A 17,658-nucleotide genomic window follows, 5' to 3' on the forward strand; every position below is an offset into this window, starting at 1 on the left:
GCTGAGATATTCTATCTACACAGCTATTCTTCTAGAAGAAAATACTTCAGGCATTTTCTTAAAAGTTTTAGCACGGCTCCCTCGTTTTTCCCTTCAGTTCCTTTCTGTCATAAGAATAAAAAAAAATCCATTCAAAATGAAACGTTTTCTCTAATCCTATAAAGGAAGAGTATAATTGATTCAACTATAAAATTTATAGGCATGGAATCAATGCTTATTATAGTCAAAACATGTCAGGTCACTTCTTTGTGGCTGGTTTAAAGCTGTTCCGTTAAGTGTAACGTTAAACGAAAAGGTTTTAGTCTAAACATGAAAAGGTTAGATTGTATTTCATCTCCACAGCTCTGCGTGACTGTTAGTATCTGATTTCACACTGAAGACCCTCCTTTGTTTTCTTTGTACCTTCTCTCTGGGGCAAAACTAACTTCTGACAGTCTCAGTCAGTAGCTGCTATAATGTAGATATTAATTTAATTTGGAGCTGTATTACTGCTTAAATAGTTCAGAATTGCCTTTATGTTCTGACGGTCAGGAAAGCACTGAAAAATTCAGGATGAACGGAGCTTAATGATGGCAAATTTTTCCAGTGTTTCCATTTTTTCCTGTTCTCAGGCGTCTGCCTTCAGGGCTAAACCTACCTGTGGAACATTTAGCAGGTATATTTATTAGAGCTGAATCCAGTAAAACAGAGTAGAGAACCTCCAGGTCAGCAGCTTTCCCTTTTCTTACCACTCTGACTTCATCTTCATGGTGTGCCTGGTGCGGGTTCAGTGCTTCTAAAACAAAGGTGGGAGGCCAGACTGCGACTCATGGTGTGAGCATGCTGGATGCCCTGATCTTTGGATTTCAGCTCCTGGGCCAAAGTTGGCTCTTGGCTCAACAGGTGGAATTGCTGCTTAACCAAGCAGGAATTCCACAGTTTTAAATAAAACCAGCTCTTGGCCCATTATCCACTTACATGCACTGTGCCTAAGGGCCAAGATACACAGAGTCAATGAGACTGGGGGTTCCCCAAGAGCATGAAGCTTTGCTACAAAGAGCTAAAGCAGAGCAGAGCTCCAGACAGCAGGGAGCACATGCCAGCTTCATTTGTCTGAATTTCATCACTCGGAATAAAGACCCTTAAAATCAGTAGTCACTGTCCCAAACTCCCCAGATTATCAATCCTAGCAGTGTCAAAGCCTAACTAAATACATACGTCAGCTGCCAGGTCCTTGGCTGTCAGTTTCAGGGCCTATATTGCCCCAGACTAGTCTGTAAATAGTTCTTATTTTTATTCAGGACTTCAAAACCACCTCAGTAGTGGGCTGGACTTGTGGTTCTTCATTTGCATATTCTGTGTTTTGACCTAAATTGAGTTAAATGCAGAGGGTCAAATTTCGTTAGCAAAATAAAGCAACTTGTGTGAAATCAATGTCTAGTGATGGAAAAATATGCAACTGAACTAAGCCCTTCATTGGTTATTTAACTAAAGCAAGGTCTCCTTAATGACAAACACTCCCATCTTCAACTGCATCACAGACACTAATGGAAAATCTTGGCATCTCTCATTGTATGGGAATACAAGGCAGAACTGGTGAAGACTTTTTCCTGCCATCCCCTTGCCAACTGTACATTCCATCTGACTGAGGATTACTGATAATTTTTGGCAACTTCGTAGCTACAGAGAACTCTTCTGTACAACTATTTATTTATCCAGATCTTCAGGAATTTATTTTTAACAGAACTTTTAAAAATGCTGTAAACACAAAATATGCTAACTGCTAACAAAAGGATTCCTACATGATTTTTTTTTCCCCTCCAAGTTGCTCTGTTGGTGTAAGCTGGTAGAGCTGCTCTCATTTTGGTGGACGCCTGCCAACTCTACAGCAGTTGAGGATCTTTCCCAGTAATGTGCTTACAAAAACCTGAACAAAAGGGAGCATTTGGCTGTATGTATTCTTTCTTTAGTGGCAGTAGCAGGGAGCCCTTAACAGCCGTGTCTCTGCAGCTCCGCAACAGACCTGATTTGCCAAGGGAGCGCATGCACAGCCCGTCACAGAGACCTGATGACCCACGGACAGCAAACAAGCCAAGGCTATGGTTCCCATTCTACAGAAGAGAAGCAGTTGATGTATGACTGTGGGAGCGTCTCAAAGGATGTGGCTGCCTACTGACCACACGGCCGCCTCGTGGACAGCCTGGAGACTGCGTGTGAACAACTGGTGCAAACGGTGTCCCTGAGCCTGATGGGCTGCACGGCACAGCACGGCTGGGCATGGCTGCCGGCTCTGCGTCTGCACAACTGCCTGTACAGCTGGCCACCCACAGCACTGCCAGCAGGGCCTACAGCTGCGGGCAGGAGGAGAGCGCAAGGAAGGTGCTCAAGGATGGCCCCAGGCTGGATGGGGCAGCTGGATTCAGATAGGGGCATCCCCAGCTGCGGCAGGGGTTGGAACCAGACGGGCTTCATGGTCCCTTCCACCCCAAGCCATTCTGCCGACACGGACTCCAGCAGAGCCCTCGGCCACCTGTCAGGGCAATGGCTGTACCCCATCCGAGCATCAAAGCCCTCCGACAACGCAGAGGACTGAGCTCCGGCCTCCCGTGTCCCCATCCAGAGCACAGCCTGCTATTCCCTAAATGTCCTGGAAAATATCAGGACTAGATTAGAAACTATTACTTTCACCACAAAAAATTCAATGACAACTTTTTTGGTTTTCAGTGACAGAAAGCTGAAATGTTTTCGTTTTGAGCGAAGTTCTTCCCCTCCGCTTTTGGGTACCGAAAAACCAAAGAATTTTTACAAGAAAACGTGATTTTTGCGCTGGTTTTAGCAGAAAGTATGCTACCCAATCAGAGCCTCACCATATTCTCTGAATCTGAACCTGAACATTTTCAGATGTATTGCCGAAAGAAAAACAGAAAAAGCAATTTTTGAAGACCGACCTTCCATGAAAATCAAAGCGAAGGGAGATATTCTGCTTCCCTCAGCCTTCTGACCAAGGCTCAGCACGACCTGCCGTGCCGTGGCTGCAGGGCACATGCCCTGGTGCAGAGCAGGGGGGAGGCCGGCTTGTGTGGGGCTGGGTAACTCTGAAGCAGGAAAAGCATTATTTTACAAAAAAGAAAGGAAAAAAGAAGGAAAAATTATCCTTTGAAATATTTAATTATTTTAAATGTAAAATAAAATATCTGCAAAGTAACCCAAAGAAATTAAATGTTCCCTTTGAGGGAAATTCTCTCTTTTTAAAATTATCCCTTCTTCTAATAAACCAGTAATTTATGTAATCCATATAAAACCACTAACACTCATTCTTCTATTTTTAAATAACATTGGAGAGCTTTCCCAAGGCTTATTTTATATTTATGAGGAGGATTAAAAATCACGATGGGCCGGATTCTTCCAGGCCTCTATCTGCTGACAAGTAACGTTCTGCTGTCAGCCCGGGGCCAGCGGCCGATGTGTCACTGTGCCTAACTTCCACCCCTCCGCTGGCTGCAGGGGAATAACGCCAGGCTGACAGATTCACTGTGCCGAATGCAATGCCATCTGATTTGGAGATTGCAGAACAAGCCATAAATCAAGTGATCTTTGTGTTTCTAGACAAACATTTCAAGAAATACAAGGATAAAGGATCTCTATAAGGAGCTGTTAGTTCCATCCAGTTTCTTCTCCAGCTTAATATTATTATCGCTCCACAATGAGCCTGCACACTGCGATCTGTTGAGGCTGTCTAGATAGAAGGAGCTTTATCTGTTCAAAATAAGTGAGTGCCACATCCCTGTTTGGACCCAGCAGAGGACTATAGGAAGAAACTGCGGCTGAGTCACTGTGCTTCCCAGGTCCTGCTCCTCCAGAGACACCACTGTGCTCCAGCCCACAGCTACACATGCAGCAAGCACAACCTACAACTCAACATCCGTGACTTAACAGCGTTCTAGTTTCAGTGCAGACTGGTGATGTACTGAAGTGCAACAAGACTGGGGGAATGAACCGTCCTGGAAAGGATGGGGGATGTTGGATGGCACTGCAGGCACAAAGCAGGGGGCACACTGTCCTTGCACCACTCATCAGCAGCGGATGAAGTCCACTGGGATAAGGAAATCCTTCCCACTCACTCCTTCCCCTCTGCCTCTTATTTTTCACCTGGATAATTCAGATGTTTTGGCCCTTCCAGACAAGAAGGGGACTTTTAAATTAAAATGTCATCTGTTAGTAAAGAAGCTAAGCTATGTTTTCCATTCCTGAGAAAGGACTCGCTTATGCTTATAACTATAAGTTGCTAGTGATTAAGCAACTGGTATATTTTCACACTCATTAAAAGAAACATGGTGTGTTCGCCTTTCTAAGAAAAGGCATCTTGTTTGTAATACTGTAATACATTGGGAACACCTCCTAATTGGCTTCTAGTGCCCCTTGCCAAAATTCAGACACAAGTTTGTTTATTTACACAAGGAAAAAAATAAAACATTGTATAATTAGTTGAGCAAAGGACTCCTAAATTCAGCAACACAGAGGTATGCAAAACTGACACACTTTTTAAGATTCCATTTTGGTTTATGAAACATCTCAATAGGTACAGCCCAGACTGCATCACGGCTATTGTAGCACTGTGCTGCTCAATGTGGTGTTTGTGTTGAGATGGAAAACTTTGACATGTTTGATTTTTATGCAAGTCAATTAACTTGTTTTTTAAAACTGTAAGGGCATGCTTTGCAAATAAGATTACTTACTATAAATTATGAGAACATAGGGCTCCATTCAGACAAAAATGTTACACACCCCTTACACATGCACAAGTCTGCAGAATATAGTTCTGCACCCTGACAACCTATTCAGCTAGGGGCAGGAGCTTATTTTGGACTATTCCGTGGGGGCCTTCCTAAAAAGATACGAACAAAAGGGGATAGAGACTTAATTAGAATGTCTCTCTACACCCCGCCTTCCTTTGCACCACCCAGGCAATTCCTACAGTCCAAAACCTCTCCTCATGTGGTGAAGGAAGAACTTCTTTTTTCAGTTAAGTCAGCCCGCAGCAGAATTAGCAATGGTATGTCCCCCCGACCACAGCACAGACAGACATTTGGCCATTCCCACCTGCGAGTTCTGCCCTCAACACTCACACTTAAGCACGGTCTCTTGACTGACTGCAGCCACGTCCATCTGCTAACATAACACCCATTATGTCTGGCTCCGGGTCAGATGGGACCCTGAAACCGAGAGAGCAGGAGGAAGGTGTCCCTGGAAGAAACAACACTGAACAACAGAACTGGCACAGGATGTGCACAAGTGAAGACGTCAGGCAGCAAGAATCATTCTCATTTATGATCCTATAGGCATTTATTCAAGACTTCTTGCTTGCAAAATGCAGATTCTTCAATGGGTGCCGGAGAACTCAGGACGTCTATCTGGCATTCAAAACACAACATAAAGAACTGCAGATATGTACTTGGGGCCTGAAGGCAACTGCAGTGCCAATACATACACAAAGCAAATCCAGAGACAAGTATGAGTCAGAGAAAGAAAAATTGCAGGGTTTTGTCCAGCTCCTTTCCACTTTTACACATGCTGAGGATCTCTACCTAAGCAAATTGTCCCATTGATTACAGATGTGAGTAAGAATTACTTGCATGGAGCAAGGTTACTGGATCTGGTCCCTGCGATAAAAAGCCAACTCTTACTAAGTCCAAGATCCGTTCCTATTAGTTCTGAATATTAGGTTAAGGCACAGGAGACCACACAGCAGAGCATTTTGTCTTCCTTGCCAGCCTCAGTCTAGGTAATGAAGTCATTTTTATTCGAGCTCCAGGTTAGATTGTTGGTCCTAATTTAAAGTCTCCAGCACAGATACTCTGTACTGCAGATTACTCATTTCCTTGAAATGTATTTTACCTGTACAGAAAGGTTAAGAACAGCGAGAGAAGGCTGAGAAGACTGAAGATTAAGGACAAATGACTTTCTTTGTCCTGTGGCTACATTCTGGGAGGGCCATTCTGCAGACTGCTTGCTTTTAAGGCTCATTTTCAGCCGTGAGTAGCAGCTTGTACCCCTAGAAATACTTGCATGCGCTCACAGGAAGGCTAGTATGCACACAAGCTTAGAAAACGACTTTCAGACAAAAGGCCTTCCAAGTCAGATCTCCATAGCCGTGTCAGGAGTTACGGAAGGGGCTGGTCTGATCACAAACCAGCCATGCCACGTACCAGAACTGACCTGCCACGGAGGGAAAGATAGCTCCCATTCATCAGGAGAACCAGTGTGGCTACGTGCCTCTGAGCAGCCTCACAATGTCGGGTCAACTGTTGTTACTGGCAAGACACTGCTGTGGAAAGCCTGCAACAGAATCAGGGACTCATCACTACCAGTATGTGTTGCTATGGACACCATTGAAGAAAAGCAAAATCATTTGAGAAGGAAATAAAAGACTCTTTTCCACCAATAGTGACAGGCACTCTAATAGGTTAGTGATCCTGGTGGAATGCTAATCAACAGCACATAGAAAGATTTGGAAGTCATGCAACTTTTAATATGCCTAGTGAAGGAGTATAAAAGTAAATTCATGTAACGCATGGCTATGCACACAGGATTTATACTAATCCTTAGAACTGAAAACACAGTCAAATGTTAATGCCACAGATGAATCAGACAATATTTCTGCCTTACAAGCCTCTGCTCTCCAGGATCTCAGCTACAGCCATATCCACCTGAAGAGCTCCTCTGCTCAGTCCCACTGGGCCGAACACTTCCGCGGGGCTGGGCTCGGGGCGTGCATAAAGCCCAGCAGTTTGCCTGGCACCAGCAAAGCTGTGCTGATTTACAGCAGCTCCGGATCTGACATCTGATTTGAGCTGTTAAGACAATCTAGTTTTTCCATTCCTCGCAGCTCTGGTGAATAATTTAAATAAATGCTTGGAGATCACCAAAAATAATATATTTTCGAAACTTCTGGTGAACTGTAAAGGAAGAAATGCTGGCTTAGAACTAGAAAAAATGCTCTGTTCAGTCTTAAAGAGTTCAATTTTGATGGAGATGGGATTTTTGACTTAAGTAAAAGGAATGGGTCTTTATGGTCACAGAAATGAATATCAACTTTCAAAATGGAAAACCATTTAAAATTATTAAAAAGCCCAGCACAACCAACCTTATTCTGAAAACATAAAAACAAAATATTTGGATTTTTAAAAAATTGTTTAGCATTTTCCTAGCTGGAAAGCAGTCACATTATTCAGCTTATGTGAATCTGTAAGATGTTATGTTGCCACTGATTTTTGCCCCAAATAAAGCTGCTAAAATATTGTTCTCAGCTGTACGAGGAGATAAATGCACAGAGCTCAGGAAGACAATTTGCACAGAGAGGACCAGAAGTGTTTACTGTTTGAACAGAACCTGAAGCATTCCGAGAATTTACAGCAGATATAGAAGCAGGGACATCTTCTCAAAGCGACCTTCAATCTAATTTCACTTGCAGTACAATGCAGGGAAGTCAAAATACTAAGAAGAGGGACAAGGGTTACAGAATTGACTACAGAAGTGCTCAGCAGAGGCTAGAAGGCAGCATATTCATTTGACATAAACACTGGATTTGCAAATTGCAAGTATAATTGCAAGTAGTACAGCAAGAATGATGCTCAGGAGTGCCCGAGGCAGGAGGAAGTTGGGGGATATTTGCAATAGGTCTCTTCAGTGCTAGCAGTAGGCCTGTTCAATGGTTCACATCTCTTACTCAGTGCTATGGCAATTTTTTTGTTTGTTTGTTTTGAAAGGAAATAAGATTGATGGAACTGTGCTGCCTATGTGTCTGTACTCTCAGCTATGAATATTAAACTTCTGACTAATAAGAAACCCAATAGTTTTACTGGGAGGAGAGATCTAGTAGCTCCAATCACTAAGGTGAGCTGAAGCATAAGCTCAGCTGTTCTGACACATGAGGACACAAAGACAGGGCCTCACCCAGTGGGACAGACGGACAGTCCGGGATTCAGGACATGTCTCTCAGAGCTCGGCTTGTTCAAAGTTGATGTCACCTGGCTTGCAGTGTCCAGGCCAGACAACACTCCCCAGAAATGGGAGGGTCAGGGTAGTGCTGTCCAGGTTTGGCTCCAGATAGATTTGGCAAATGAGCTCCAGAAATTCGCTTTCAAGACGTAAATCCACAGGAAACCAGGTTTCACATGTTCCATGGCTTAATATATTATAAATATTGCAATTTCCCCTCAGTGTTCAAATTATTGTTTCCAATGAGCAGCACAGCAGGTCACTAGAGGTTACAGCAATAGCTGTCCCAAACCCGAATGCAGAAGATATCTAGCAGACTTGGGAAGTACATATCTTGTACTCTGCTCCGATGCGAAGTGTGCAGAAAGTGGGAGCCTCCTGCAGCTGCCAGCTAAGAGCGGATGGCAGATCAAGTGGAAGCACCTTCTGCAGACACTGAACGTCCTGCTGCAAAATACTCACAGGGATTAATATTCCGGAGATTGTAATCAGCAGTGAAATTAGTTTTACGTTCCGCCCCTCAACACCACTGCTTTAAACCATGAGGTGACCAAAGGAGCGTTTTTAATCGCAGACTTCTATGTTAACTCCAGCAAAACTGCAAAGGCTATACTGGAAGTTTCTCCCGAGCTCCTCAAGAATGGACAGTATAGCTTTAGAATTTATTTACAGAATTAAAAATGGTTGATAAAAAAAGCCACAATTTGCTTTTACTTTTAAACTCACCAAAGAAAGCCTGCAATTTCACAACATCTCTGCTATTTGGTCAAAAAATATTGTCATCACAATATTATGACCACCTTGAGGAAAGATGCACTAACAGACAAAGAGAAACGTCAGTGACGGCCAGTTACCGTGCTAAAGGCAGAAAGATTTGTAGCAACAGTAAATAGAAAATGAGACTTCTGAAAATACTTCATTTGTTTTATGAGCAGATTGAGATCTTTGATTGGCATAAAATAGTGGTACTGAGGTCAATACATTTTACCCATTGCCTCTGCTGAGAGCTGGAGTGAAGGGAGAGCATTCAGCACATGACAGCATCCCCCTTGGTGGAAGGCAGCAGGAAAAAGTGAAGAGAGAGGAATGCTGCCTTCAGTATGCTTGTCCTGTCCTCCCTTCTCCCCTATAAATCCACCCTTCCAGAAGACATGGCTTAGAATCTAATCACTTTACTTGAGAATTCCTCTTGCCTGTGAGAAGATCCAAGTCTTTCTTCTCATAAGTTCAGAGTGAGCAGGTATGAAAATGGGATTACCTGCAGCTCCTTGGAAAGCCCTATACCTAAGTCCCACCTTTTCAGTGTGCAGCTATCTGCGTTAGATCTCGCTGGGAAAAAAGATATTATTATCCAACTGTAACATTCACAGTACCCAGCACAAACTGGAGCAGTAGGCTACGCCTGCTCTTCCTCACTGTGGAATATAATCATTGTCTCCTACTGGAACGTGTGAGTTTCAGCATCAAAACTCAAACCATAGCTGTAGGTGTCTGTTTGTGAATACAATGCCTCATCTTAGGCGCCCGGACCTGAGAATGTTAGCCTTAAAGTCTGTTGGCATCTCTCAGAAGCTGCAAAGTCAGAGGAACCCAGTCTGGCTGTCTGAAAAGTTTCATTCAGATTGCTTTAAATATTTTGTGGATGATTACAGTCTGAACATTTGACTACATGCCACTTCATTAGACTTACCCTTTTTTTTGTTCATACCGTAGATGGGAAATTCAAAATGATCTCTCTAAAAACTCTGATATTTAATTTCCCATAAGATATGAAAGATATTCAGAGCAGTGTCTGGAAAAAAATTAGGATAATAAGGTGTATAAATCTCTGCTTCATTTGAAACAAAGCATAAAAGCCGACCCCACATTAATTTTTTTGCTGAAAGAACTTCAATAAGTTTTAAAGTAAGTGTTTCATTTACTGCCACATGCCACACATACATGGCAAACAGTTTATACAAACCACAACACTCAGCTGTTCCTGGTTAGGTAGAACAGCCCTCCCCTGAACACCCAGGCTGCTCTCGGCTCCCCCGGGACGCTCTGCTGTGGGTGCTCAGCATCGGCCTGCGCCACAGAGGAGCACACGAGCGGGGTTTGCTCAGCCAGGAGGAGATCTGTCACTGGAAGGACTGCTGAGGTCTGGCCCGAGTGCCCATGCAGTGTTTTGTTGGCTCAGACCAACATGCCCTGCATTTCTGCAGACCGTTTAAGCACAGCGTAACTGCCCCTGGCCTGGTGGTCTCGCAGCACTGCCTTCTTTGCACAGCTCCTGGTGAACCAGCTGACTGTTCAGCCAACGGGGGGAATTCTCCACCCTGTCTACATACAGTGTGAGACGTGGGCCCAGTCAGCTATCCCGTGAAAGGGACACGTCTCTCCAGAAGCCAGTGAGCAGATACAGCCGGAGGACAGGTACCTTCGAGTTCCTAAGGCCACAAGATTTGCAACGAAGCATTTAATTTAAGGTTTGATTATAGCTAACATAGTACGGCTTATTTGCAAGAGCTTCAATGAGTCAGTGACCTCACTTATTGTGCAAGCACTACATCCAAAACGTCAGCCGCTTATTCCAAAGGGACATGATCAACTTGGAAATCCACTCCATTGTGAAGATACAATTTCAGCTGTCCTCACTGCTCTGTGAAGTCCCTCAGCTACTTTACGCAGGTTTGAAATCCAATTTAAGGAATATTTTCCAGTATTCTGTTGCTGTATGAAAGAAATCAGCACCGTGGAAGGAACAAATCCATGCAAAGGGCAAACTGCAACTGACTAGATATGCGGTATCTCTAAAGGTCCAAACAAAATAGGAGTGGGAGTGAAGGAAAATTATTTTCAGGGCATTTTTCACTCACAGACAATATTGTGAAGTGCTTGGAATACCAGAAAGTTCATTTTGAAACAGAGGAGTGATGTTTACAATGGCCCTTGTGTAAATATGTGTTGGTGTTATGTACATATTCCTAATACTCAAAATTAACATCAGTTTATATACTGCTGAGAAAAGGTGCTGGATTCTTTTATTGCACAGAACAGGTACTACAGAGCAGCTTGGCAAGCATGTCCTGAATCACAGTCTGCTCCATCCTTCGTTTGGTGAAAGGAGCGTTCAAAGAGCTGCATGACTGGGGTACCATGAAAGGGGAACTTCTAAGCTCAGCTCTGGGACTGCCTTGACTAAAGCAGACCAACCCAGTGAGCAGAGTGCATCCATACTACTAGAAGTAAGGTTAATTTAAAATAATTTGCACCACACCATGCAGCGGATGCTCCTGATCAGTGTAACAGCAGAGCAGACCCTTGCATTTGCTGCATCTTCCTCTGGAGCTGGGTTTTGCATCCAAGCCAGGTAAAAGGATGCCAGGTGTAGGTCAAGTATAAAAGGTACTACTGTGCCAGAGGGAAAATGCTACATACTATTAGCGTTGTATCCATACAAGGGCTATACTGCTTACATTCTCCTGTGTTAAACACACTGACCAAGCAAACAAACAACCCCCCCCCTAACAATACACCCTTATTACCACTGAATCACGAACACAGATCAAATGTCCCCATTCCTGTTTCATTTTGCTCTACTGATTGAGAGACCTAGCAAGAATGTCAGTTTTGGTGGTGGCTTTGTGATCTGGATCCCGCTTGGTAGGATCCACACAGAGACCAACAACTCATTTTGCACAGCCCACGATGCAGGCATCAGATGACTGTGGCTTTCAGTTACTACCTCTGGACCGAAGCCAGAAGCCTAGTGGTGAAAAGCTCTTTATACCATTACCAATCCCTCGAGCCACCCAGTCCTTCTGCATTGCATACAGGTTTTTAGTGTTGTGCCTTAAGATCTGTTCTGGTTCTGAGTAACGTTCTTTGTGATGGGAGTCTTGCCACTCCCCCTCTCAGGAGGGGAAAAAAAAAAATCAAGAAGGGAGTGTGAAACCTATTTTCAAACTCTGTTTTGGTTATCTGATGCAGCTCCTGCTCCTGGATTCTCTAAGGGAGAGATGTGAGTCCTGGGGAATGTCTGTTTCGGTGCAGAGCTGAGACCTGTGTGCACTCGGTCGGTGCTGCTGGCTTCAGCTCAGTGATGGCTCCTGCATCGGAGCATCCGCACGCTGCTGGGTTCCTTACAGGGACAACTGACAGGCTTTCCTGTACAGCTGCAGCCTGGCTGGGCTGAATCCCACACAGGTCGGTCTGGTCCTGACCCATGCTTAATGGCGGCATAAATACATCCCAGACAAGGCGGATGGCACAGCCAGTGAGCCCCCACAATATCTGCTTCAGCTGCTTTCCATCTGAAGTAACCACTGAGAGCTACAGGCGAATGGTGCCACCTCTGCGTCTCCCATCCTGCCTCTCAGCACCACGACTCACTGCAAAATGGCACCCATGCAAATTCCTTTTCCAGCTTCTATGCTCTCCCGCTCTTCAGAAAGCACATCACACACACAGCAGCTTTTTCCTGCAGAGTCTTAACATCAACACACTGGTACTCAAGCCTTCCCGAAAGATAGCTGCAAACAGCTGATCCTCCAATAACACGTCTACAGATTTACAGTCTTTAATGTCGATTGCTGAATGTTTCTGTTCCTTTCTGAATCATTCCAACAGTTGTTTCAAGTGAATGTATTCATCCCCTTCCTTTTAACCATTGGAGTTTCTTGCTTGGTCTGGGAGCGTGGAAGAGGGAATGAAAGGGTCTCTTCAAATTCGCTGTAGCTGCTCCCTCAAAAGAGAGCATTGACATGGATTCTGCAGCTCTCGTGTGCAGCACGGCTCCCAGAGGAGTTACACGCACAGAAAGACTGCAGGATCCTTGTGGGCACTCCAGGAAGAGTGTGGCTATTCTCCTCCCCACGCGATGAGAGTATCGTATCTATTCCTAGCATGGCTCTACCAGGTGGCAGCGCTCCCCTGCCAACATACCTCTGGTTTGGCTTACCTTGAAAGCAGTGATGTTACATTATGTGATGACGTCATTATATTTATTTCAACTTCCAATGAAGATTTCCTGGCAAATCTCTGACCTGGAATATCTTCTTCTTACTGGATCCAAGATCCAACCAACACGGTGCAGACTGCATTTATATAACGAATAAGGTGAACTGTGAGGAGTTTTATAACAGCTGTTGACATTACTAAACTAAGATTATTTTTCTATTAAAACTATGGAAGAGGAAAAACTCGCCCAGTATTTATACAAACAGCACTGCTCCAATTTCTAGCTGCGGTTATTGTTGCGATGCACCATGCACTTGTGCAATCTGAAGAATGTATCTTTGTGGTGGTATTCTGAAAAGGATAAAAGAATTCAAATGCATTTTTTCACATAAGCAGAAGTGTGAGGACCCCACACTTTGGTGGTATGAGTAACACATTTTCCTCATTGGTTCTTCACACTTTCTGGACTGACTTTGAATGAGCTTATTACAGACTCCTGGACAACTTAATTCCGGTCTCTATTTTCTTCTTCATCAGCAGCATTACCCTTGGCACTTCTGAATTACAGTACAGCACCGTACTCTTCTTTAAACATGACGTACTTCTGATAAACAGAATACTGCATAAGATACTGTTCTGCACTGGCTGCTCTGGATGCTGCATCCAAGGCCGCCAAGAGATCACCCTGAATGCTGGGCCTTACCCCCCATGTTCTGAACAGACACGTGGCGAGCGCGGGCAGGTGGTGCTGGGTGGAAGCTAACAGTGCCAAAGGGAAGGCAAAGAGCTCCATCCTCACAAGGGGCTGTGTGCACAGGTGTAAAGACTCACCTGAGGTTGCATTCTGTGCCAGAGGTGGATACGAATTTAAATTTCCAACGTTACACTTTAAGGCACTAAAATTGCAAAAGAAACTGAAGAGTAACTACAAGCTCAACTTCAACCTTTCCCTTCTTATTTCTTCCCCACAGTGGTCTCTGTGAGGTCTTATTGTGCCACTACAAAGATGAGCAAACAAAAATTGGCCGTGTTATGAATTGATTTCAATTCGAAAGAGCCATAATTCAATTCTGTTCTAAAAACATATTACAAAATCTAATATTAAAAAGATTTGCATAGAAACATTCACCAGAAAGCTATTTTATTTGTTTGGCTTGAAACACTTCCACTACAAGCCAAACATTTCAACACTGGGGCAGGAGGACCAGAAAGTGAACCTGACCAGAAACAACAGTGGAAACAACTAGTTTATTTTTGCTCCACCAGCTGACAAAATTTAGTTAGTTCTTTAAAAAGAATAATAAAAATCACGTGCCTTGTGGAGGGTGAAGGTTGATTTTTTTAACCCAAACTGTGACCGTATTTCTCAGCGCTGGGGCACTGCCAGCTGAGGAGGGGCGCACTGAGTGCCGCACTGAGTGCAGTGCCCACCAGCTGGAGGCAGGAGCCAGCTGTGGTGCTGAGCAGGCACACGCACAGCCTGCGCACAGCAGCGCTCCCATCTGCAGGCAGTCAGAGGCGGTTTGCAGACAACATCTCTGTTTGCCCCACTGCGGAATCACCGAGGGATGAATCGGGGGCGAGTCCCTCGCTGCCGGTGGGAATATTACCGTAGTTACGTTCGCTAATGGGGCGAAGGACCTCGTATTGTAATCCAGTGACATTTTCAACCTTCGGAGAACTTTTGTTGACATTCCCGAGTCGCTGGCTGCCATCCCAGCATGAAATAGTTTCTGTTCACATAATTCTCGTGTTTACCAGTCATGAAAAACTCTTGCTTTTGGCTTTTTTTTTTTAAATAAACTTTTTTTTTTTTCCTTTGCAAGTGAAACTCTGTCTAAAAAAATATTGGCCCCAGGCATAGAAGGTTTTGCATAAATTCATATGTGATGAATGGCTGATTTTAATGTTATTTGGGTATTTGTCAGAACCTAACAAATATACATGGTAATGGTGGTTCATAAACTTAAACATCTCAATATCCCCTTTCTTCTAGAAATAAATTACGTTTGTTTGCCCTGCCTGGAGTCCTAAGGTAGCCGACATTAGGAATATTTTAAATGTGATCATCCATCCAGCATGTCTTTCAGGCGCCACGAAGATTAAATGAAAGAATCATAAGATGAAGGTCTTTAACTTTTAATCCTTTTACAATGAACCCTTAGATAGACATGGGGGCAGGGTGCCTTCTATGTGAGTAATAATGCCTCTGTTCCTCTTCACTAGGTTAATGAATACCCCAAATGTCCCAAGATCTGATTTTTTTTTTCTAAAGTACTGAAATTAAAAGCAAAGAGACGGACGGTAAAACGCATCGAGAGAGCGAGAGGGGGAATGAATATGCATTGGGAGATAGGCGAGCTGAGCGCCGGGGAAAGCAGGGCTGGGCTCTGCCAGCGAGAGACACGCGGCTGCAGAATGATTAGCATAGATTCCCTGAGAGTTAAAAAAAAAAAAAAAAAAAAAAAGGTTTTTGATTCCAAGATAAATAAGGAAAAGGCTTTCTGCACTGTCAGGGCGCCTCTGAGGAACACGTGGAGCGTTTGTTTTTGCAGTCGGTACCTATGAGATACAACCGCCGGCCGTCCCAGCACGGCGCGGCCCAGCGCTCCGCTGCCGGCGGCGGGTCCTGGCGGAGCCGCGGGGTATTTCCGCGTCCGCGGAGCCGGAGAGCGACGCGGGGGCGGCCGGAGCCGGGCCGGGGGGGCGGCGGGACGCGGACGGCGCCGGGCAGCGGCGTTCCGGGAGCTGAGCAGCGCCGTGCTGTGCCGCGCTACGCGCGCACCGCACCGCACCGCACCGCGGGGCCGCCGAAACGAGCGGGTCCGTGCCCAGCGCGGGCGCTGCCGGCGGCGGCGGAACACCCGGGGACCGGCGGGTGCCCAGCGTTAATGGGCTGTGAGGGCGATTGTCGCCGGTCGGGGAGGGCGTGCGACGCTGTCACAGGATCGGGCTAATAACGCCTCTGCGCTGCAAACCCCCAACGCCCAAGGGTCAAGTTTCAGCAGCGCCCCACCACAATGGTAGGTGTGAAAGACACGTGTCCCGTTGTAAATGAAATGTCAAGCGGCTACAAAAGCCCGGAGCAGCGGCCCGGAGCCCCGCGGTTTCCCCGCGCGCGGCGCTGGAGCTGCGCGGGCTGCGGAACCCGCAGAGTGGAGCGGAGCGGAGCAGCGCGGGGCGGCCGCACCGAACAGCAAACAGCACCCGCACGGCGCGTGTTTTAGTGGTTGACTTTAATTCTGCTCTGCGCTTTTACTACAGGGATATAAAGAATAAATAGCAGATACTCTTCATTTTACATAGAATTAAGTCATTCAAACCGTTCTATTTACAATAACATTGTGCTCGAGGCGTTTTCTTTTTAACCTAAAGTCCGTAAGAAGAAAAAACAAACACACACACCAACACGCTTTCCAAATAATGGAAAATAGCTTTAAAAGGTTTTCTTATCAAAAAGTTTGGTTTGTATTTTTTAATCCTTTTATTAAAAAACAACAACAACAACAACAACAAACCGACTTCGCCAAAGCAAAGCAACTCCTCTCTGGAATATAAATACAAAAAAAAAAAAAAAAAAAAAAAAAAGATACATTAGCAACGATCAGGGTAATAGTCTTAAAAATACAGTAGACGCTGATTATTTCACGTATAATACTGACCTTTTAATAGTATATTAAAACGGTGCCATATATACACACAATATACATTCTCCTACACGTTACAGTGCATTACAACGTTAACCAGAAAGCAGTGTCTCTTGTTTGTGTTGCAGCAAAGGTCCCCGGCAGCCCGGCGGGCATGCAGCCCTAGCAGGAGCACTTGCACTCCGCGATGATGGGGTACTGGATGGGGATCCACGTGCACCGCTGCCCGCCCCGCCGCTGGCACCGCCACCTCAGGATCGTTAAATGCACGGACTTGGCAGGTTTGCAGACCATGCCTTCTGGGACCGAGCAAGACCTTTTACTGTAGCAGCTGCCCACTTTGACGTACCGGGGCCAAAAGCGGCTGCCGAGATCGTTCCACGTGTATAGGACCGGGCAGAAGGTCTGGGACCAGAGCCACATCTGCAGCTTCCTGCGCAGCTTCTTGCTCAGCCTGTGCTTCTTGCCCGGCTGCAGCCCATCGTAGAACTCCAGCCCCTTGATTTCGCCGGGCATCGCTCCCGAAGGTCTCTGCCGCAGCAGCAAGTCCAGCTCGGCCAGATCGTCTACCCCGAGCCGGTCCTCGGGCAGGGAAATAGCCATAAAGTTAGGGTCGAAGTGTCCTCCCATGAGGCTCCTTAGCAAGGTCTCGTTAAGATCCTTCTCCTTGGGGTCAAAGATAGGGTCCGGGTGCTCGATTAGATCCACCAGAGGCAGGTTGTCGCTGGGAGCCGGGCGGATGTGCAGGTAGTGCTGGCAGGAGCCCTGCTGCAGCCGGAGCCCCAGCAGCACCGCCGCGGCGTATATAGTCACAAGGCACTGGGAATGATCCATCCTTGGGAGACCGCCGGGGGGGGGGGGAGGGGGGCTGGGTTCACCAAGCAGCGGGGGAAGAAGGTGCGAGCAAATGCATCAGAAAACTCGGACGCGGATATCCCGGACCGCCTGTCCGTGCGGGGCTCCGCTCCGCTCCCGCAGCGCCGCACGCAGCCCCTGGCCGCGGGCAGAGCCGGCCCCGCTCCTCGCGAGCCGCTCGAGAAAAGCTCTCCCGGTGGAGCCGCTCCAAAATTCTGCCGCAGCCGCCGCTTCTTTT

At 45.8% G+C, this 17,658-nt stretch overlaps 1 protein-coding gene across 1 annotated transcript; it reads right to left on the bottom strand.

Annotated features, from left to right (window-relative positions):
- Nucleotides 1-16,481: 16,481 nt before the first annotated feature.
- NOG (noggin) lies at nt 16,482-17,399 on the bottom strand. Its single transcript, XM_042865259.1, has one exon. The coding sequence runs from the start codon at nt 17,397-17,399 to the stop codon at nt 16,728-16,730; it is 672 nt and encodes a 223-aa protein (XP_042721193.1). The 3' UTR covers nt 16,482-16,727.
- Nucleotides 17,400-17,658: the final 259 nt, after the last annotated feature.

This window comes from Lagopus leucura, unplaced genomic scaffold, assembly GCF_019238085.1.
Source record: "Lagopus leucura isolate 7727_CA_CO unplaced genomic scaffold, USGS_WTPT01 Super-Scaffold_797, whole genome shotgun sequence".
Lineage (NCBI taxonomy): Eukaryota > Metazoa > Chordata > Aves > Galliformes > Phasianidae > Lagopus > Lagopus leucura.